This window comes from Rhynchophorus ferrugineus, unplaced genomic scaffold, assembly GCF_030347505.1.
Source record: "Rhynchophorus ferrugineus isolate W39M unplaced genomic scaffold, kcgeb_rfMv2 rfM1, whole genome shotgun sequence".
Lineage (NCBI taxonomy): Eukaryota > Metazoa > Arthropoda > Insecta > Coleoptera > Curculionidae > Rhynchophorus > Rhynchophorus ferrugineus.
In genome coordinates this window covers 88,053,220-88,076,404 of record NW_027472580.1, presented here as the reverse complement: position 1 = coordinate 88,076,404, position 23,185 = coordinate 88,053,220, and the positions used below count along the sequence as shown (strand labels likewise).

At 30.0% G+C, this 23,185-nt stretch overlaps 2 protein-coding genes across 4 annotated transcripts in view; both read left to right on the top strand.

Moving 5' to 3' along the window:
* Positions 1-7,440, top strand: part of LOC143191805 (prion-like-(Q/N-rich) domain-bearing protein 25) — a 38,118-nt gene extending 30,678 nt beyond the window's left edge. Inside the window, exons 4-5 of one of the 3 annotated variants that reach the window (XM_076397201.1) lie at positions 7,015-7,143; positions 7,203-7,440. In XM_076397201.1, coding sequence (XP_076253316.1) covers positions 7,015-7,143; positions 7,203-7,294 — 221 coding nt within the window. In that variant the 3' untranslated portion in view covers positions 7,295-7,440. Of the gene's footprint in view, positions 1-7,004; positions 7,144-7,202 lie in introns of those variants that run through there. The other 2 variants (XM_076397191.1, XM_076397212.1) reach the window with 2 other exon arrangements.
* Positions 7,441-18,422: 10,982 nt separating this feature from the next.
* LOC143191812 (uncharacterized) overlaps positions 18,423-23,185 on the top strand; it is a 56,073-nt gene continuing 51,310 nt past the window's right edge. The window contains exon 1 of the mRNA XM_076397226.1: positions 18,423-18,814. The gene's annotated coding sequence lies outside the window, so the exon portion shown is untranslated. The remainder of the gene's footprint in view (positions 18,815-23,185) is intronic.

The window sequence follows — 23,185 nt, the reverse complement described above, 5'->3', positions numbered from 1 at the left end:
TATATAAGCAAATATTGAAACCTATATGGACATACGGAGTTCAATTATACGGATGTTCTGCAAAGAGTAACATAAATTAAATACAAATTTTTCGCCTGCTTGAGATTCTCTTGATTTCCTGAGTGACAGTCGGTATCTGAAGGTGTCGGTGTAAATAATCAGCCCTGTATTTTCTGAGTACACCTACAATACTTTTCAGAGCTTTGTTATGGAAAACTTATATTGAATATATATTACTTTTCGCGGAACATCCACATAATTGAATTCCGTATATCCACTTAGGTTTCAATAATTGTTTGTATGATGGTGAGGCTTCATCTTGTTTAACTCTAAACATTCTGGCTGTTATGTAAGATTTTAATAGCTCAGTATGTTGTTTGGGTAACACTTTCTGATGCTTATGAACAGGTCCGTCATACCATACCTTATCAAGGGTTTGTATTATTACCTTGATAAGCATTAGGGTATTAGGTTATTTTCTCTCTCTAATCGGTTTTATTTTTTTCAACAGCACTTTTTCAAATACCTTAGATATTACTGGTAGCAGTGATATAGTTGTAGAGTCTTTTATTTCAAACATTTTTATTTTGGGGAGCTCTATTTTGTTGATATTATATATTTCATAATTAATTATTTTATTTGTACTCTTAATTTCTAAAGTATTATTCCAACCAGCTTATTGAAAATCAACAGTGATGTCCCTGCTTCTAAAATTAGTAATTCATCTGTCTTAAGGGGTACATTTAGTTGACTTCAGTTGTTCAATTCTTCAGCAAGTCTTCTCCACTCTGCTTTCTAGTTTACTAATGTCGGATTTTGTTCAATAATGTAATCAATTTTTTTCTAAATGAATATTCTAGTATTCATTTCTCACAATTGTTTTATACCAAGGCTGGTTTTACTTGATTCCACATGCACAATGGCTGTATTTGTTTTATAACATCTTTATTAGATACGCTTAGTTCAATCTTAATTTACAAGTAATTTATTACAACTTTTCCTATGTACTTGGATTAATTAATAAGCAAGACGAGTGCGAGAAAATACATTAGTATGTATTCCTCAATTATAAAATTATAATTATTTATTAATTATTAGCTTACCTATCTTAATCTTCTTTCGTGTTTCAAGGCGAAATCTTGGATATCTTCGTAAATTCATTTGATTTCCAGGTCATCGTGCAGTTCTTCATTAGTTACATAGCGATAGGCATTGGTATTTAATCTAAGAATTTTGTTTTGACAGCGTTGTATGACTAGTTGATTTGAATTTTTAGTGCAACCCCATATTTGCACCCCATGGATCCAAATTGTCTTTATAATTGTATTATAGATCAACCATTTTGATGTTAGATCAAGTTGAAAGTATCTTCCGACTAACCAGTATAGTTGTTTTATTTTGGTTCTAATGTGTTTTGCTTTTTGACTAACGTGATGCTATGGCTGTATTTGAATAAATATTTCTTGGGGAAAATTAACTCTACGTATAACTAATGTGACCACTTATTATTATCATCAGAGGAATTGTGTCAATAAACATATATTTTACTATAAAATAATATATCGTCTTCATCGCCATCATTTTCAACATTTCTGCTAATTAATCTTCTTTTGTGATTATAAGTAAACAAAAAAAAACATCAAACAAATCCATATATTGAGTGTCAATAACAAATAATCGTGCTATTAACAAATTAATCACCTGTTAAACACATAGGTGCCCAATTAAACAATTCTAATTCCCCATATAAATAACAGTATTCGTCAAAATACTCCTTACTTGTTTTATAATGTGCAAGCTTCACTACTTTTTTTAGATTTGGTAGTACAGCTTCTTGCTACTTTCCAATAAATTACGTATTATGTGAAGGGATAAAAGTGTATTCCTATTAAAAGTCATGTTATCTTGTGGCGGTCGAGTTACTTTACAGAATTTTTACAGGTACATTATGAACTTCGATTCTCACTATTGCTTGATAACGTAAATAACCTATTACAAAGGGATTGCTTGCAAAAATTGTTATAATATATATCACCACTCAAAATATTTTCCATCTTTTCCTACAACTTTTTCCACTCTTCTGTTAATGTGTCAAAGATACTGGTTCCAACGATCCAGTTTCGCACTTCAGCATTTGTTGTTATATGTTGCATCAATCTGAACAAGCGATAACCAAAAGACAACAGTACATCTTTCAAAGCTTTTTTTTTTCAAAATATTTTCCATCTTTTCCTACAACTTTTCCCACTCTTCTGTTTATGTGTCAAAGGTATTGGTTCCAACGATCCAGTTTCGCACTTCAGCATTTGTTGTTATATGTTGCATCAATCTGAACAAGCGATAACCAAAAGACAACAGTACATCTTTCAAAGCTTTTTTTTTCAAAATATTTTCCATCTTTTCCTACAACTTTTCCCACTCTTCTGTTTATGTGTCAAAGGTATTGGTTCCAACGATCCAGTTTCGCACTTCAGCATTTGTTGTTATGTGTTGCATCAATCTGAACAAACAGTAACCAAAAGACAACAGTACATCTTTCAAAGCTTTTTTTTCAAAATATTTTCCATCTTTTCCTACAACTTTTCCCACTCTTCTGTTTATGTGTCAAAGGTATTGGTTCCAACGATCCAGTTTCGCACTTCAGCATTTGTTGTTACATGTTGCATCAATCTGAACAAGCAGTAACCAAAAGACAAGAGTACATCTTTCAAAGCTCTTGTAACATGTGGTCAGGTTTTGTGCCCTTTTGTTATTGCTAGTCTTTATTGCAACAATAACACTAACTTTTTGGTCGTGGTTGTCGTGGTAAATCCGCTTTAAATTGCCAATAAGTTGAAGTAAATTGAAGTAATTCCTCTAGTAGTTATTTTTCCTTCTTTTGGATATTTTCGATCATATGTAAAAATCTAGGAACAGATGATATTGATTTTCTGGTCCTGCAGGCCTTTGTTTATCAATTATATTAAAATCAACACATTTAAATCAATAATTGCAAATGGGTTTGTAAGTATTCCAAGAGCTTCCTTGCTGTTGAAAGATTCCCTCAAATCATACAACAAGAGTAATATCGAAAATGTAATATTAACACTAAATTTATATAGAGAAATGTCATATACATTCTCTAACATATAATAGCTATATTGGAATCTTCATTATTCGATTTTCTATGAATTATTAGAAAAACTTTAATTATTTTTCCTCATTCTCTCTATGAAAATTCAGTATAAAAATCAATGAAAAAGAAAAATGCTATAAAGAATACCAATCTACCAACACACTGACAGAAGCATCAAGGATCGTTAATCATTTTTATCTCACCAATCTATTCACTTACCATCTTCTTGCTACCTGCCCCTAACAATATGTAGAAATACGATGTGCTTTTATTAATTTTTATGAATATTGACGACTAATTTAATGGCATTTAATTTAATCTACGGAAGCGGATGTTAACATATTAAAGAATCATATTTTTATCAACAAAACAAAGCGCAGGGTAGGCAGCACCTGTCGGTCGTTAGATTTTATTTGGTTCTGTAAGACTTACGCCTAGAGGGACATAAAACTTCTCGGTCTTTTATAATATGAAATAAAGTGATTCTATTTTAATCTGAATTATATCTTTTACAATTTAAAATCCCAAGAAACCTATATATAGAATTCTTGTATAAATATATTTTTGCTTTTAGTACTTATTCTAAGTAGTATGGCGATTTGCAATATGCAGGTTGTTTTTACCTATTTTTATGTACTACAATGTGTTTCCATAATATATATGAGTTAATATATAACTATATATATTATCTATAAAAATATAAAAAAAAACTAAGATTTGTTATACATCTTTAGTTATTGCTTTAAATACTGTCTAATTTGAAATCTAGGACCAATACCGTAGAACAAACATCCAGTGATATATCACATATTATTCCATATTATCATATGATCATTAAAAAATTACGATACTAGTCAAGTAAAGTAATACTTGTAAATTATTTGCAATTATTTTAATCGGTATTACTAGCATTCTACTTATATCTATTAAGCTCTACGAAAACTATTTTAGTTAAAAAAGCATTTAATTGAAGTCGAGGTGGTAAAAGACAGGGAAGTAATTTAAACATAAAAATAGCGTACAAAGTGGTTTCCCAGTAACCATTTATAGTTAACAGTAACGCTTATTTTTGGAATTAAAAAGATTTAAATTGATTTTCGGGGAATAAATTTAACGTAGCCCTGTATACCACTAATTAAAAGTAGCCGTAAAACGTTAGAGAGCTAGAAGTTTTAAATTTAGAATACTCTAAAAGTATAAAGGAAGTAAAACGTAAGCCTTGTTCATTTTAAGTTCGGTTTTAAAATATTATATTCTTCGCCTCTGGTATTATATTTTTTTATAAGTATCATTCAATATCAGATTCTATGCGTAGGGTTATTAGAGGGCAATTCAGCTTCAACTAATAAGCTACCTTCAATTCAATCAGTGCTGCGGTGACTAGATATTTTCCATTTTTCTATTTCAAGAACAAATGCACTGTAAGTCTGATGATTAATGATAAGAAGATATTTATCAAAATAATTGTTAAATCTGTATAAAATATCAAGCTTTGTAGTGTAATATACAAGGAAAATAATTGCTTCATCTCAATAGTTAGTTAAGAATAGAAGAAAAATAGAAAATATAGTCTATTATATTGGATTCTTGTATGTATTTTGATCAACAGTATTTTTTAAATTGCCAAGCATATATGTAGACAACTGTTGAAAAACCTAATATTATTCTTATAATTAATAGTTTTAACATTTATATAAATACACTCAAGCCCTGTATTTCAAATACAAAAGACAGAATACACTATTTTCACTACTTAGGTGTTAGAATATGTAAAGAGAATAGAATTAATCCAGCCAAGCCTATTAACCAGTAAAAGGAAAATTTCCTTTCATCAACACTAGATTTTTAATTTAATAAACAGCTTCTTATTGTGAATAAATGAAACCTGTTAATGAAAACAACATTTCTATAGGCTTTGTGTTCATACAATATTGAACACATTTTTATATTTGGATAGTGTTAAAAAAATGGTAAGCATTTTTGATGCCTGTGGTTGATATTTGCAAAAACAATAAAATCATGATGTCTACCAGCTTTTTACTAATAGTTAGTGTTTCAAATTTTTCCAAATTTGCCTCTGACGCATTACAATTACAATTGCAAGATTTTGAATTATTTGCTTCTCATCTGTTGCGATACTTCCTGGCAACCAAGGCATTTTGAAAAAAAGATGGTAGCATGGCGCCAATATGGCTTCATTTATTTCAGGCGATTCATTTGATTCGGGTGACTTAAAATTGTCTTTGATGACTACGTAGCGACTACGTCACACTATTCACTTGATTCACTTTACACAGTACATGTGAATTATATTTGACCATCCATCGTAACTTTCGTACTAATAAACATAGAGCTAACTACGAAATACCTAGCGTCAGGTGTTTGAAATATCAATTATATTTTAAAGAAATAATTGAATTATAAATTCCAAATATCTCGTCTATTATAGTCTACCCGTTGGCCTATAAGTACTGTATAATCCCTATAAATTTTATATTATTAAATTTTATATTATATATTTAATGGGTCTTCTCTTTCTTTAATCCATTTTTTTTTATTTTGTCTCATAATATATTTCGATATTGTTATATTTTAGACTAAAAGGGCCTGTCCATTTGGCATATTATCAGTTGTAGCAAACATTTTGGAATTATTTTAAGATACAACTTCTTACATCATCTATTGGTTGATGAAATTACTTGTTCTTTAATATTTTAATCCACTTCCCCTTAGATTTCTAGGCAGATGTTCCTTTCTATTACACTTTTAGGAGGTTATGTTTATGTGGTGTTTAATAAAGGTATAACAACATTATATAGTTTGAATGTCAGTTTTGTCCGTCTGTACACTATCAGACGAATAACGCAATGCTGGGCCTGTACCAATGATTTTATTATTATGCTGTTTTACTATTTTACTACTTACTACCTGCCCTACTATTTTTATGATCTCTTATCGAATATCAATTAGATTCCTAGTAAATTCGTTGACTATTTTTTATTCCTGGGTACCAGTATGATTTTTCATACATTCAATGATCGATGTGCGACATTTATGCAATCTAAATTCCATCTCGATTGTTTTTGAAGAAATTTTCGTTTAGAAACCTGTTTCCTTCAAGCGCTTGGAAATGGTTTCTTGTGTTACTTCCAATTACAATTCTGCATATTCTTCTTACGTTTTACATGTATCATCATTGAGCAATGCTTTCAAATCCTCATTTTATAATGAATTTATCTCCCCAGAACACTCTTTGTCTTCGGCTTCAAAATAACAATTTTTAAAACTTCAACCGCAGATGAAAGCCTTCGGCTGTCTTTTGCTACAAATTAAAATAAAAACTCTATATAAACTCAGACATTTTCAACGCTCAATAAAATTGTTTCTTCACTCTTGGACGAAATGACACATAATGAAAAGCGAAGCCTGTCACAACATGGTACATGCATGATATGGTATGTGTACATGGTACATTTACAACATGAAGTTTGTTACAAATGCACCCGACGCGATTTAATTCAGAGTGACACGATTTGTTGCAAATCTGTTTAAAATTAATTTATAGTATATTATTATGTATTGTATATATTGTGATTATCTTGTCTTTCCTATTTTTGTTCTTTTCGTGCCGCAAGTTTTAGAGTTTACTGAAAACCCCGACAAATCATATTCGGCTTCTATAGTTGTTGGTTCTGATACAGAATCTATATTAGTTTAGTAAAAAACAATAACAAATATAACTTGTGTAGAGAAATGTTCCTTGCTTTATTTTATCTTCTTCATTTATCATGTATAATTACACCAAACCCAAAACAATTAATGAATAACGTTTTCACTCGCGTAACATATAATTCAAACCAATTTAATAATTTCTTCTTCTTCTTAATAGCTGATTACAGTTTTAGGTGACCGATGTGTGAGTCACAGTGATTGTCATAGTCCTGAACCAGGAGATAATCGGTTAGAATGTATTCTGGGCGAGTGTAAATGTCACAGTGATTACGTTGAGGTGTATGGATATTGTACGAGTAAGTACCAAACAATTCGAAAAATATGTTAACTCGCTATATGTAAAAATACATTTCAGGTGGATCGTGGCATCACTCTAATATTTTGGGACTTACACTATGGTGTCTCTCCTTACTGTATGTTGTTGTACATAGTCAAGTTTTAGCCTAACTTGGAGTAACTAGTATTTATTTACATAACAAAAACATCCCAAACAAAAACATAATTTGTACTTTTATTTTACTAATCGTTTTATTTATACACATTATATTATCATATTTTTGCTTAGTTATTTTAAATACATGTATTTTATAAGGATTACGATTTTATCCAATCACAAGCTCCTTCGCCAAATTACTGCTAAAATCAAGTGGGCTGGCACCTTCGCCTTTGTATTGTAATATATTTAATATTCCTATAATATTGTTAAATAATATAATTATTGTTGAAAAATATATTGATTGTTTTAACGGTATATTTGTCATTTGTGTCTTTATTTCATGACATTTAACGAAGTACGTTTTTAAACTAAAAGCGAAATTCAGTACACCAGCGCATGCACCATATAGTGGTGCACAATTTAAGTACACAATTTAAATATTTTTAAAATTTTATTAATTATATTTTTAAAAATAATAGCTCTAAAGTTACATTAATGAATATAGATAAATTTTAATATTAAAAGCAATGTAGAAATGCATGATTAGACAACCAGGTTCTATATTCAAACTACATCAAAATATTTTGCTGATAATAAAAAACGTAACAATGCGAACGAATCGTTGATTCGCGTTAACAGTGTAATATTATCCTAAAACAAATTCTGAAATTTTAGTTGCAGATATTCAAAGTTGTTATCAAGGCTTGCTTCCTGTTATTTAATCAGTTTCCTCATTTAATGTTACTTCTGGGAACCGACTGAACGTATGAACCAATGTTATTTCATAAATTTCATTTCACAATACACGATTACAATGCATTTCAAATACTAAGTTTCGTATTTACAATGAACGGATCGCTAATATTAACAGTATTGATTTACAAATGTGCGTTGCGTTTTTATTGCTCTGTTACTTTTATGTTGGCGATTAAAGTATTATCGAAACCTGCAATATGATCAATGAATTTATTGGCCATCCATTCACGATATTTTTAGAAATTACGTAAATAAGATATTAATTTGTATCTGATCAAATTACAGCTAAGAATACTAATAATTTTTTGAGGAACCTGAAAATCAATAACCAAAAATGCAAAATACAGTCTATCCAAAGAAGTTCTATACATATCTCGTTTAAATTTGTGACGTCAAAACTTCGCAATGCTGCCATATCAACTCTGAGCTTTAGTTCAGTTTGGCTTTGACATACCACAAAATTCTAATCTAAATAAAATAATTAAACAAAAATACTATTACCAAATATAATTAATCAATGGACTTAAAACTACAATTAAGTACGCAGTTATAACATTTTGTAGGTTAGGCTTGTGTTTTATTATATTTATATTGAACTATTTTCCATACCGCCTATGAGTTAGAGTTCTAGACGCGTTAATTATTTAGTTGTATCCCCTCGAGGCCTGATCCACCTAATTAACAATTCTATATCCAAATAATATATTTTACTTTCATTAGAGAACATATTTACCTTTTACGCTTAGTTCTTGTGTCTTTCGGTACAGTGTTTCCTTGTAAAGACCTTTTGATAACACTTTATTTCTCCTTCGTTTGTTCTGTTAATACCTGTATACGTCATTCTTGATAAAACTAGATTTAATCACTGCATTCTCCTTTCCATATCTGCAAAACAGTTACTATTCTTTCTCACCTGAAACATTTTAACCAAATGCTCATGTATATTCTGAACAAACACACACATATCTATGCATGTAACTTTTTTACACTCTACAAATACAATACAACATTTTCTACAGTTATCACATATTAATTATATACTTACCCTTAGTTGTTTCCACCCTCATCACCCTGCCTTAGTTATTGGCAGAACTGAATCATATCATTAGAGTTTCATTCAAGTGAGTAGCTAATCTGTTTTTTCCTATTTATCTAATATTTGTTCACAATTCCATGATTAATCAATTTCTTCTACAATGTGTCTTATCGAGTTCATCCAAATTGAAGGTGTTACTAACAATTCCTGTTTCTGGCATAAAGTACAATATATCTACAATGAATTATTAATAAATATTATGGCTAATAAAACCTAATCAATTGTTATCCCAACGTTTACCTTTTTCCAACAACTTTTGTTATAACACTACTTTTATTATCATCTTGCCGTAAGTGACCATTAGGTACATTGGTCCCATTTTTAAATATCCACATCTCATCTAAATACATAAGTTGAAATAGTAAGTTTTTGTTCATTTTATTTATTATATACTTTTAAAAACTGTATTATTTTAAAACTAATATCTGGAAGTCCCATTGGACCTCTTCGATACTTTTTAGACAGTTTCAACAGTTTCCTTTGAAATAATTGTATTAAATCATCTATTGAAAAACTGCTTACTGTTTTTATATACTTCATATATTTAATCTCTGATAGAGCAAATATCAAGCTCATCTTGATTCGTCACCCGCTTTGTATGAGGACGGTTTTTTTCGGTGAAATCAAACTTATATTTTTCATTTCTTGAGGTATTTCAGTGACCATGTCCATACTAATATTCAGTGCAGTTGCAAATATAAATCAATAAAAATCGTATCAAATTAATATTTAACAGTAATTTGCTGGCTTATAACCTCTTATCACTTTGGCAGGCTATATGGATTACACATTCGAACTTATCAGACAGCATTTTGTCCCTTTTATAATAATAAAATAAGAACAAAATGAGAAGTAAAATATTGTCTGATTCTAAAACAAATTTACAAATTGTGGAAGGTAATATATTAAACATCTTGATGACGTATGTACAAAACTACTTTGGATAGTCTACAGGTTTATTTTACTTGTCCACATATATAATATGGGAAACATTAGTAGTCATAATTAGTGTTTAATTGCTGACAATTTAACTAATTATTAATTGATACCAAACAACACATTTTCTTGACATTATCTTTGATCTATTCCTCTATTAGGGTTTTAAAGTAATTGTAATCGAATTTTGAACTAACTGTTATATCTGTTAGGATATTTATTTCATTCGAGTAATTTTCACGACGTTTTATAATACGATTAAAGATGGTGTAGATATCAACGACAACTTAGTATTGAAATAAAGCCTAAAAGGAGGCCCTTTTCTTTCATTTTATGAAGATAATTAATATAACTGTTTTCATTAAACTAGCGATTTTGTAGATTTTTTGCAAAGTGGACGGAAATACGATTCAAAGATACCAAAGGATGTTTCGAAAAAAATAAGTAGTTACTTCGATGTACAAAGTGACAAAAGGGAAGGTCCAGTTTTAGGACCAATAACTCATAAACTTGCTGCAGTGCTTCATAATCCCAGAATAAATCTACTAGTAATTTGTGGTTTAGGGTGATCGACCACTAAATGCGAATTGCAATAACTCAGTTTCTTAGCGGTAGACTATTGGAATATGGAGTTGGAATTGGAATATACACCAAAATTTGTAAAACCATTTTAGAAAGGGATACCATGCAAATTTGGGTAGAAACAGTGCTATTTCGAAGACCATCAAAAACAAACTAGCGGACGAAGGTACAGGCGATACTCAAACATAATTTTGTAACAAATATAAGTTTTCCAGATGGAATAATGACTACGTACATCTCTGTGACCGCTTCTTTAGGAGGGAGGTGCTATGTAATACGGCTCGGACTAAACGGCCATGTGTTTTTTGACTACCTGAATGGTAAATGAGTTGGTCTGTGAGATGGATAGGTCTTTTCTTACCCTCAATGTCATCTTGTATCACCGTTCAACCAATCGTCTTTTCTTGAACTAAACAGAGGTGTAAGTAAAATAATAGCTTATTTTTGTTTAATAACAGTTCACATATTATAACTGGTTTATACTTATATATGTTGTCATAAGAATATTTGTAAAGAACATAAACAAATATGTGTAGACATGAATATTTGAAACAAGACTCTTATTAACTGGAATAATTGTTAGAATTTGGTCTGAATAAACTGAGCTGAAAATAATCTAGTAATGTTATTAATATCGCGAAATAGAGCCACTGTTAATTTAAAAGTATAGTCTTTCTATTAATGTTATAATTGCAGATTCGAATTCTTTTAAAACGAAAGTGTTTTAACTCAAGCTTGTGATATAGAGATATTATGTCTATAGAAAGGAATATAAAATGTAAATACTGAATACTACAGGAGAACCAATATTCTCTCGCTATTTGAACCAAGCTTATCTAAGTCTCAAGCTTTTGTTTTGCTAGTTGAACGTTTCGTAAGTACCCTTCATCACATTCAATCAGGTAATAATGAATTGTTGATTTCAACATGACTATATTAAAACAAGGGAATTACAAGGTTTATTCCAACATTACCTACTTTATTAATTGTCAATCATCAGTGTATTTCGCAATATGACATTAAGGTGATGGGGAAAAATATTAGTCAATAATTAGTCAAAGAAAAAACAACACTAAACCAGTTTATTAGAGCCCAAGATAACAATATTATTTAAATCACAAAATTGAACCACTATCAACAGTAAAAATAATGAATATTACCATTATAATTTGTTTGAAGCAAGCTATATCGGAATTAATCATCATTTAATCAGTCATTTAATTTTGCAGTGTGACAAGACCGTATCGCATGTTAACCCACTAGATAAAATATTTGGAACAGTAAGAGTGGGAAGTGTCTGATTCATTTGCGTGTTCAGATTATGCTGAGATTATTATTAATGGGGAAAAATGAGTTATTTTTTTAAATTTAGAACAAAGCAATTGCAAATATTTCTTTCTATATATTAATTCTATCTCAATAATGTTCATTAAGTTCAGCGTTTGGTTTGGTTTGGTTATAACGAGTCAATTGAAAAGTCCCCGGCCTATCATAGTAAAAGAGTTATTTTTTGCCAAAATTAGTTTTATTTATTCAACATAATTCCGTTCAAGAGTGATACACTGATTATAACGACCCTCAAACTTTTTGATACCATTTTTGTAGTACGATTTGTCCTTTGTTTCTATATAGGCCTCAATTTCGGCGTTCACATCTACATTCGACGAAAATTTCTTCCCAGCGAGCATTCTTTTGAGATCTGAGAACGGGAAATAGCCGCCGGGGGCCAGATCTGGAGAATACGGTGGATGAGGAAGCAATTCTAAGCCCAATTCATGGATTTTTGTCATCGTTTTCACTGACTTCTGACACACTGCATTGTCTTGGTCAAAAACCAGCTGTAAAATTTATACACGCATCTTTCTAAGGTTATGGCTAACTGAAACACATATGGATTTAATTCTAGTGGCGCCATCTATGTGTCAGGTGGGGACTTTTCAATTGATCTGTTACGTAGTTCATACTCAGTACTCATTTTGATATGTTTGTATTATATTTATATTGATTTTATTTATTCAACCCTATAGTTATAGGGTATAGTACATCCTAAATTCATACATTTTTAAATATTCTTTATATAATAACAGTTTATTGTAGTTGATAACTCGGATTGTCGTCCAATAATTCAGTAAATATTTTTGGGCTTCAAACAAAGTTCTATTCGTTTCTTTTAACATGCTCCTTCCACCTGCATCTGGCATCATTCATTGACAGTGTCATTCCCAAGTATTTTACTGTATTCGCATACGCAATTACTCTAGAGCCAATTATTACTGGCAGGTAATATCTTCCTTGTGGTCAAATCAATAGTATGTATTCGCCATGTCTTTGTTTAATCAGTAATGCTATTGGTAACTGTTATAATTGTATATAAAACTGTCTTAATATTATTATCACTAGTATAAAGCAGGTACAATATTAGTCCAAGAACACTACTTTGTGGTACACCCGCATAAATGGATTTCAAATCTATATATAATATTTCGAATATTCGTCACCGTATCTTACTCTGAACTGACGATCAGATGTGTGGGAACTATTTTGTAAGCATTCTATTCAACCTAGCAAAATTTTATTCAAACTTTGTATTTTCAGCGCAACTTTTCTAAAATATAGTTCCTAAATAATCGCATTCAAAGTCTCATTACATGAATGCTACTAATTATAATCACAATCAATCAATAATTCCAGTTACATACAGTAATTTTGTTTAATCTGTGCTGTATTCAGCCTACATGGTTTGCATTTGTTTCCGAAAGAATCGTCCGTTTTTGTTTTTTTTTCAGTCAATTCTCAAAGGAGTTTTTGGAGTTAGAGGCCATTCATTTGGATGAGTTGATATCCATAATTCTGTAAAATTAATTTACAATATATTGAAAAGTTATAAGTACATAAAAATGCGTGACTTATAAACATTTTAAGATGTGACTTCCTACCGGCGTATAAATTTATTACCGATAATATATACTATATAATAGAAAAAGGAAAAATTATTGCAGAACATCAGTTTGGGTTTCGCAATAAGCATAGGACTATAGAACAAATACACAGACTTGCAAACAAAATAAACACTGACTTAAATGCCAAAAGATATTGTTCGACTGCTTTTCTAGATATATCTCAGGCTTTTGACAAAATATGGCATACGGGCTTGCAGGTTAAACTAAAGAAACTTCTCCCTCATCCGGACTATCACTTACTAAAATCGTATCTCACTGATAGACATTTTATTGTAAATCAAGGCGATGAACATACCGAATTAAATCCCATATATTCAGGAGTTCCGCAAGGTAGTGTACTGGGTCCAGTACTGTATCTTCTGTACACGGCCGATCTGCCCACTACAAAAATAACTACTGTGGCAACATACACAGACCACACAGCAATCTTGGCATCCCATGAAGATCCAGTCACAGCATCAATAAACCTACAAACCCACCTGGATCAAATACAATTATGACATGGCGCATTAAACTCAATGAAAGAAAATCCACCGATGTAACGTTTACCCTGCATAGAAGAACATGCCCATCAGTGAATATCAATCATCGTCAACTCCCCCAAGCAGAGCAAGTTAAATATCTTGGTATACACTTAGATCGACGCCTAACCTGGAAGAAGCACATACTCTCTAAACGAAAACAACTTTGACTGAAATTATATCAAATGTATTGACTTTAATATATCCATATCCATCATTCAACGGTCCCAAAATAAAGTATTGCATGACACTGTTGATGCTCTATACTTATACTATATTTCAAATAAAGTAATACAACACGATATCCCTCTAGAACCTATAACGAATGTAATTCAACATGTTTGTGTGAAGTACTTCGAAAGAGTGTCAGTGCATCCCAATGTACTCGCTAATCAGCTAAATATTCGATGTGATAGTGAAGTGCGTAGACTAAAACGTTTAACACCACCTGATCTGATTACTGGACATATGTAGATTTCAGAATAAGCTTTAGAATTAGGCTAAATAATTAAGATAATATTTTATGTAGATCTCTTAATGAAGTGATTTTCTACAAGCCATGTATATATAACACAGAGATAAGGAATACTTATTGCCTATAGGGCAGATTGTGGAATCACAAAGAATAAAAAAAATATTTCTTGTCAGTTATAGATATACATTCTGATGGTTTATTATAAGTAGCTTTGTTACTGTTCTGTGCTTTAAAAGCAAATGATGTTTTCTCTAACTGTATCACTTACAGCATTTGTTAATTATCAGTTAAATATAGCTAATTAATAGACAACAGAGCAGACTAATTACATTAGGTGGTCAGCTAAGTAACATAGGGGTGGTCTGAATTAACAGAACTAACTTATCTAATTAATTAATTAATTTTGTAGTTATGTTTATGATATGTCTGACACATATCATAACTATTTATTAGCTAAAAGTATATTGTCCAGCTATAAATAACTATATTAGTTCAATGGATTTTTGTCTCTTCAATCTCTGGCTAAGTCTACTGTTATTGAGGAGTTGCGTCGAGCAGTACCTCTACGTTATTGTGATCACATCTTCAGAGTGCACCTTTCTTGATTAAAAAAAAAATTTGATCCGGATTGTGGTGAAAAATTATGAAAATGAATTAAATTTATGGAAGAAAAATGTCTTAAAATTTAATAAACTAGTTACGCATAACAATTATTTCTCAAGTATATTAAAAAATAATATATATTATTCATAAATATGAAATGGACCAAAATAAAGGTTAAGGTTATATCAGTTTAGAATTCATAAAAATCGATTAGCGTATATTTTTAGAAGAAAACGAGTTAGTAGAGTTTATTTATTATATTTTTAAGTTTCCTTCTTTCTAATTAGGGTATATCTGGAGTGGACCTACCGCTCAACGTAGACTCTGCACCATGACCTTCACGGTTAAGCCTACCGACTGGCGAGTGTCTATGGAGATCATACCAGAAGACATCCGGTCTTGCTCAACTTGGTTAGTGGCGTGACTGGAATGGTAATTTCCTGTCGAATGTTCCACTGTTGTCTATAAAGACATTTGCAATTACAAATACAATAACAAAAACAAAGTATATCTATGCCCTACGGAATTCGAACGTGCAACTATAGTAACAGTAAGAAAACTATCCTGTCGCCCTAAGAACTGCGTCTTCAAAGCCAGCTTATGCAGTAATTGGCCTATACTATGACAAACTTTGTATAGCGGATACAAAAAATTGTTAATCTGTATTATATTTTCGGTAGATATATGAAGGATAATTATTTAGACAAAAAAAATAAACAACAAATAAAATGTTCATTGTTACAGTAATGATTAATGTACCATCTATAAATAATTGTCTTATCTTGTGTGTCCATGATTACTTTCCGGCTTGACTAGCTATTCATATAAATGTTTTGAATAAAATGACGGCATGCGTGCCTGCACTTTCTGCAAAAGCCGCTGAAAGTCATCGTTTGCTAATAGAGACTTATGATGAATTATGAGAAGATGTGAAACTTAGATTCGACAATTCAAATGTAATAATTTCAACGTTTAAGACAAATAACCTACTGGTAGGCCAAATACGTTTGAAGATGCAGAATTGCAGAAGCTTTTGGATGTAGACCTAATACAAATTCAAAAACAATTGCTAGAAAATTTAATATTTTGAATGAATCTAAAAGACGGTCGGATGGATATGATGCGTCAAAGGTATGCGAGGAAATCATTTCTGTCTCGAGTAGTAACGGGTGATGAAAAACTGATTTATTTCAAACATTCAAAGCATAAAAATAGCCACATTGCAAGGTCAAATAGATTTGGTCGCAAGACCTACGGTCTCTCTGTCTGGTGTGACCACGTTGGTGTCGTATATTATCAACAATTGAAACATGGAGAAACAGTTAATACTGACAACTTGAACAACAAATGATGATACCTCAAATATATGCATTATTTAAAACAGAATACGCTCAAACATGATAAAAATTGTTTAGTAGCCTGGCAACTCGTACAGCAAAACCAGTCAAAGAAACGTTAAATTCACTTGGATGAAAAGTTTTATCGCTGCCGCCGTACCCTTCAGATCTATCTCCTTCTGACTACCAAATTTTCCCATTGAAGGAACACGCACTTCGTCGACACAGAGTAGTAGTTGGTCCATTTTGAAGTATTCAAAGATTCGGTAGAAGAAATAATATATCTACAATACAAAGAAAAACTGTTCGTTTATAATGGCCTCCATAAATTACGTGGGGGATGGTCAAAATATATGGAATAAAATGACCAATATTTTGAATAAATAAATTTAATATTTTTGTGTTATACTTCCCCGATATATTCATACATACAGCTAACAGGTCAATTGAAAAGTCCCAGCACTGACACATAGATGGCGCTACTAGAATTGAATCCATACGTTTTTTAGTTAGACTTAACTCTCAAAAGATGCGTGTATAAATTGTCAGCTGTCGGATCATCAGTTTGTGAATTATAGCACTTTGAGTGAAGCAACTTGTTGATAAAATACTGTTTTTTGAAGGGAAACGGTACAGTTGAAGCAAAACTTGGCTTGATGCCGAGTTTCCAGATACTGCTCCAGGAAAATCAACCATCAAGAATTGGTATGCTAAGTCTAGACGTGGTGCAATGAGCACCGAAGATGGTGAACGCTGTGGAAGCCCAAAAGAGGTTGTTATCGACGAAAATATTTAAAAAATCCACAAAATGATTTTGAATGGCCGTAAATTGAAATTGAATGAAATAGCAGACACTATAAAGATATCAATTGAACGTGTACATTATATCATTAACGAAAATTTGGGTATGAGAAAGCTCTGTGCAAAGTGGATGCAGCGCGTTGGCGTCCGTTTTTGCGTCGATATGTGATTCATGACGTGAAACGTGGCATGGCATGTGGCCATCGGCACATGACACTCCATCATTTCACTCCGAAGTCCAATCGACAGTTATCCGAGTGGACTGCACACGATGAACCTGCTCCAAAGCATGGGAAATCGCAACAGTCGTCTGGCAACAGTATGGCGTCTGTATTTTGGGATACGCATGGAATAATTTTCATTGACTACCTTGAAAAATGGCCGTATTTGAGGAAAAAGAAAGTGCAGCTTCACCAAGACAATGCACCCTATCAGTCAGTGAAAACGATGACAATAATTAATGAAATGGGCTTCGAATTGCTTCCTCATCCACCGTATTCTTCAAACCTGGCCCCCAGCGACTATTTCTTGTTCTCAAATTTCAAAAGAATGTTCGCTGGGAAGAAATTTTCGTCGAATAAAGAGGTGATTACTGAAACTGAGACCTTTTTTTGAAGCAAAGGACAAATCGTACTACAAAAATGTAAAGTTCGCTCGAGGGTCGCTATAATCAATGCATCAAACTTGAAATGAATTATGTTGAATAAAAATACTATAGTAGACCGGGGATTTTTCTATTGAGCTGTTATATGCTAATAACATTTCTCGGGAAATAATAACCTGAAGAACTCTACCCAAAAAATTTCTAAGGAAATAAACAATAAAATAAACAAAGTATATGCATTATTGAAGCCAATAATTATTATAATCAAATATTTCAGCCCGTTACAGAACATAATATAACCCCTTAAAGCATGAGTTTGTTTATAATTGTCATAAAATTATTCATAGAGGTTACAATGATTAATACATGACTCCTACAAACTGTGAATAATGGAATAGATAACGACACAATATATGCGATTGTGTACGAATCACATAATATAAACTGGGACAATTTAACACCTTGCCCAGGTAACAGAAAACAATATGTTAAAATATTCAAATTAGCACTACGCACGAATACCAATAGCACAGTTTTCTACCGGCTAGTCTTCGTACAGGTACTGTCAAGCACTTATTCAGCTCAGCAGTAAATTTAAACCCGATATTTCTCTCTGCGGAGAACCCAGAAGAAGACCACAGCGACGTCCGTTAATGTGAGCGAGCATGTGGTAAACTCGTTTGGTAGATTCGGTTGCGACTGAAAGTTGTTTTTTTTTCGGTCAGACAGCGTGATAAGTACTGGAAAGTAGTGTAGTACCATGTGTAAATATCTAGTCGGTCAAAAGAGACGATAGTTTAGTTTCAAGAATAGTTAATTAAATCTCTAAAGATTTTAACCCAAAGGTTTTAGGATATTTGGTGAGTTTTTATGATTTACTATATTTTTTTGAAATATTCTACAGGACGTTATATTATATTTATCAAGGACTAGAGATACTGTTACTTTCTATTCTTAATAAAACATATTTTTATTAATTAAAATATTCGATCTATAATTCTAATTCAAGTGCATATATTTTAAAACGTTGATAAACATAAATGAAAGCTACCATAATTGTCTTTAATTTTAATAACAAATAACAAATTAAAATTAATAACAATGATTCTGATGCAACCTCATAAAATTAAGATGAACCTAACAACAAACTATATTGTTTCTAACAATTATGAGTTAAAATTAAAAGTTGTGTGTTAAAAAAGGCTAAAATAAGTATTAAGTTTAATTTTTTTTTGTTTCTTCTGACAAATGATTGATGACCATCGGGCATTGATTGAACGAGATCGAAGATCTCTGGTGATTACAGTAGGTGGTGTAGGATTTCCGATTTTAAAATTAGAATTTTACGAATATTGTATCATGTGATTAAGTGTTGCATTTTTGCAAAATCGCTTGGTTGACAATCAACAACAATGCTTTGGAAAAGAAACAATGTTTATTCAATATAAGTTTACATTAATTAACAGTGCTTAATTATTTTCAACCGATTTACTTTTAATAACAAATTACAAATAAAAATTAATAACATTGATTCTGATGCAACCTCATAAAATTAAGATGAACCTAACAACAAACTATATTGTTTCTAACAATTATGAGTTAAAATTAAAAGTTGTGTGTTAAAAAAGGCTAAAATAAGTATTAAGTTTAATTTTTTTTTTGTTTCTTCTGACAAATGATTGATGACCATCGGGCATTGATTGAACGAGATCGAAGATCTCTGGTGATTACAGTAGGTGGTGTAGGATTTCCGATTTTAAAATTAGAATTTTACGAATATTGTATCATGTGATTAAGTGTTGCATTTTTGCAAAATCGCTTGGTTGACAATCAACAACAATGCTTTGGAAAAGAAACAATGTTTATTCAATATAAGTTTACATTAATTAACAGTGCTTAATTATTTTCAACCGATTTACTTTTAATAACAAATTACAAATAAAAATTAATAACATTGATTCTAATGCAACCTCATGAGATGAAGATGAACATAAGAACAAACGATATTCTTTCTTACAATTCTGGGGTAAAATATCAATACATATTTTAAAAAATCGGTACTGTATTGATTTTATATCGATACTTTTGATGTATCCACATTTCTTTGGATAATATCACTTAAAATAAATATGATTTTAAAAACTATGTATTAATTTAACAATAAAATCCATAAATAAAACAATAAAAATGTATTTAACCTCACTAATAAACAAATGAAAAGTTGTATGTTAAAAAAAGCTAAAATAAATAGGGCACGGATTAAGTTTTTTATTCCTTCTGAAAAATGATTCTTCATTACTAATCACCATCGGGCATTGATTAAACGAAATCGAAGATATCTGGTGATTACAGTAAGTGGTGTAGGATTTCCCACTTTACTATTAGAATTTTACGAATGTTGCATCATGTGAATGAGTGTTGATATTTTGCAAAATCGCTTGGTTGACAATCAACAACAATGCTTTGGAAATGAAGTCATGTTTATTCAATATAAGTTTACATTATTTAACAGTGGCTAATTATTTTCAACTGGATTTTCCTTAAAAAAGTGAGAAATTAAATTAATTCGCCACTAACTATAATATGTTGATTTATAATTCAATGTTTTCATATATGAGAAAAATTTGCTCCTTACACAAATAACTAAAATAAAGAATAATGGCAAGTTAGGCAATTAATTGTGCATTTGTTGAATACAAATAATATTCAACATGAATAATTAGACAAATCATGGTGGTGGATGCTTTAATTTATGTTTATTTCACTTCAGTAAATGAAATTTTCATTTTATTGAAATCAATAATTGTACAATACGCTTAAAAAGAAAGATTAAATACTCTGCATTTCTAACTACTACTTTTTAGACCTCAATAAAATGACACCCAACAAAATTAACATCTATAAAAAAAACGTGTATAGAATCCCAGGTACATTATAATGTTAAATCATCAAATTCCTGAATACAAATTCAGAAATTAGTTGATACTATATATATATATATATATATATATATATATATATATATATATAAATATATATATATATATATATATATATATATATATAAATATATATATATATATATATATATATAAATATATATATATATATATATATATATATAAATATATATATATATATATATATATATAAATATATATATATATATATATATATATATATATATATATATATATAAATATATATATATATATATATATATATATATATATATATATATAAATATATATATATATATATATATATATATATAAATATATATATATATATATATATATATATATATATATATATATATATAAATATATATATATATATATATATATATATATATATATATACAAATAAATAAAAATTATATACATAAAATAATAAATACATTGTGTTTTTATATTCCTTGTATTTATAAACTTATTTCATGATCACTTTATCGGTAATATAAAATATAAAAGTTAATATTAATATTAAAGCTATATCACTAGGAACAACCAGTTAAATTGGTATTTAGTTGAGTGAAGAAACACACATACAAGGAACTAGAATTAATATTTTATTTTTATTCTCTCTAATGTAAAAAATAATTAATATAATTCTGCTAAGTGATATTAATTGCGATTATTACAGTATATTAACCTTTTTGAGTTTACTCCTTAAAGAGAATTGCAATATTTTAGTCTCTATCTCCATCTCATATCCTTCCATCATTTTTTTGTTATTATTAGTGATTTCAAACCAATTGAATTTCTATATTATTTCTTTATTGATTTATATTTGTGTTAATTTTTTAACTGAATATATTGTTCTCGGTAAACTTAAGTAGTTCTCATACCTTTCTTATTATCTTACTGTTTTGAAATTTCTTGGTCACACTAGTCCTTTTCTCAATTTATCATTTGATATAACTTGATCTTGTGGTTCATATGGTTCATTGTGCAATAATCATATTGCACGTTGCTGAGATTTAGTAATATTCTTTCATGTTTTAGGGCCAAGTCTTCGATAACACCCCCCTGGGTGGACCTTTTGATTTTGAGATCATTGTGGTACTCTTTGTTAGTTAAATGGTGATAAGTATTGGTAATTAATCGAAAAACTTTGTTTTGGCAGTTTTAACGTTATCACTGGTCGGTTAGATGACCAAAGCAGCTTTACTATTGTCTAATAAATCAATATGTTTGATCTTAGATGAAATTGGGAGTATCTTTCGACTGACCAGTACAGTTGCTTAATTTTGTTTTTGTATAAGGACATATTATTAAATTTAATTAAATTGCAGAAAAAAGCTAGGATTTGAAGAAATAAGAAACATTGCTAATATAAGTTAAAAACAAGCTTTCCTATGTCAACATTCTTAAAAGTTAAATTGACTCTTGTAATTTTCCTTGACATTTTCTTGAAATCTATTGAATTATAATACATGTGAAGTTTTAACTATTCTTTCAAATTTTAAAATATATATCAGTATATTTAAGGAATTTAATATATAAAACAAATAGAATTTTGATCTCTGAATACATTAGGTAAACCTTAACAAAAATATCTGGTAAATATCTCAGTCCTATGTGCTTTAAAATGAAAGTATTTTAGGCCAAATTTCTAAATCCAAAAATTAAAATTAATTTAAATAATCCAAATTAAAATTCCTTTAAATAATATGACAATATAACCAATGAACATGCTAAAACCCGTTTTCTATAAATGTTAAAGTTAATGGCTCATAAAATGTTTGTATATATACTTTATTTATTACATACCAAATACATTCTCACATTCTCATATTTATTACATTTTAGATTAACATTTGTCACTTTAGCATGAATTATATAAATCTCTTCAAATAAGGTGATTATTTATCATCATCATCCTCATCATATTGGGTTTTTACGTATAATTATAGTTTAAACAACCAACGTTGATGATTAGTAATAAGCAGAAATAATAATAGACTCATCAAGTGTCGTTGGCTTTTGGAATTTGGAGGTATACCCGAAAAAATACAATTTAAAAGCGATCTTTTGAATCGAAATCGGCTTTTTAATGAGCAAATAATGATGTCAACGCTTGAAACAAGGCCAAAGCGTTATCTGATAGCTAAAACAGGAAGTTTTGGAATAATAGTCTCGTAAGTTGGTTTCTTTTGTTCGGAAACAATGGAAATAAAAATGCAAAAAAAACGACACGAGACTGAGGAAGATAGAATCGTTTACGAA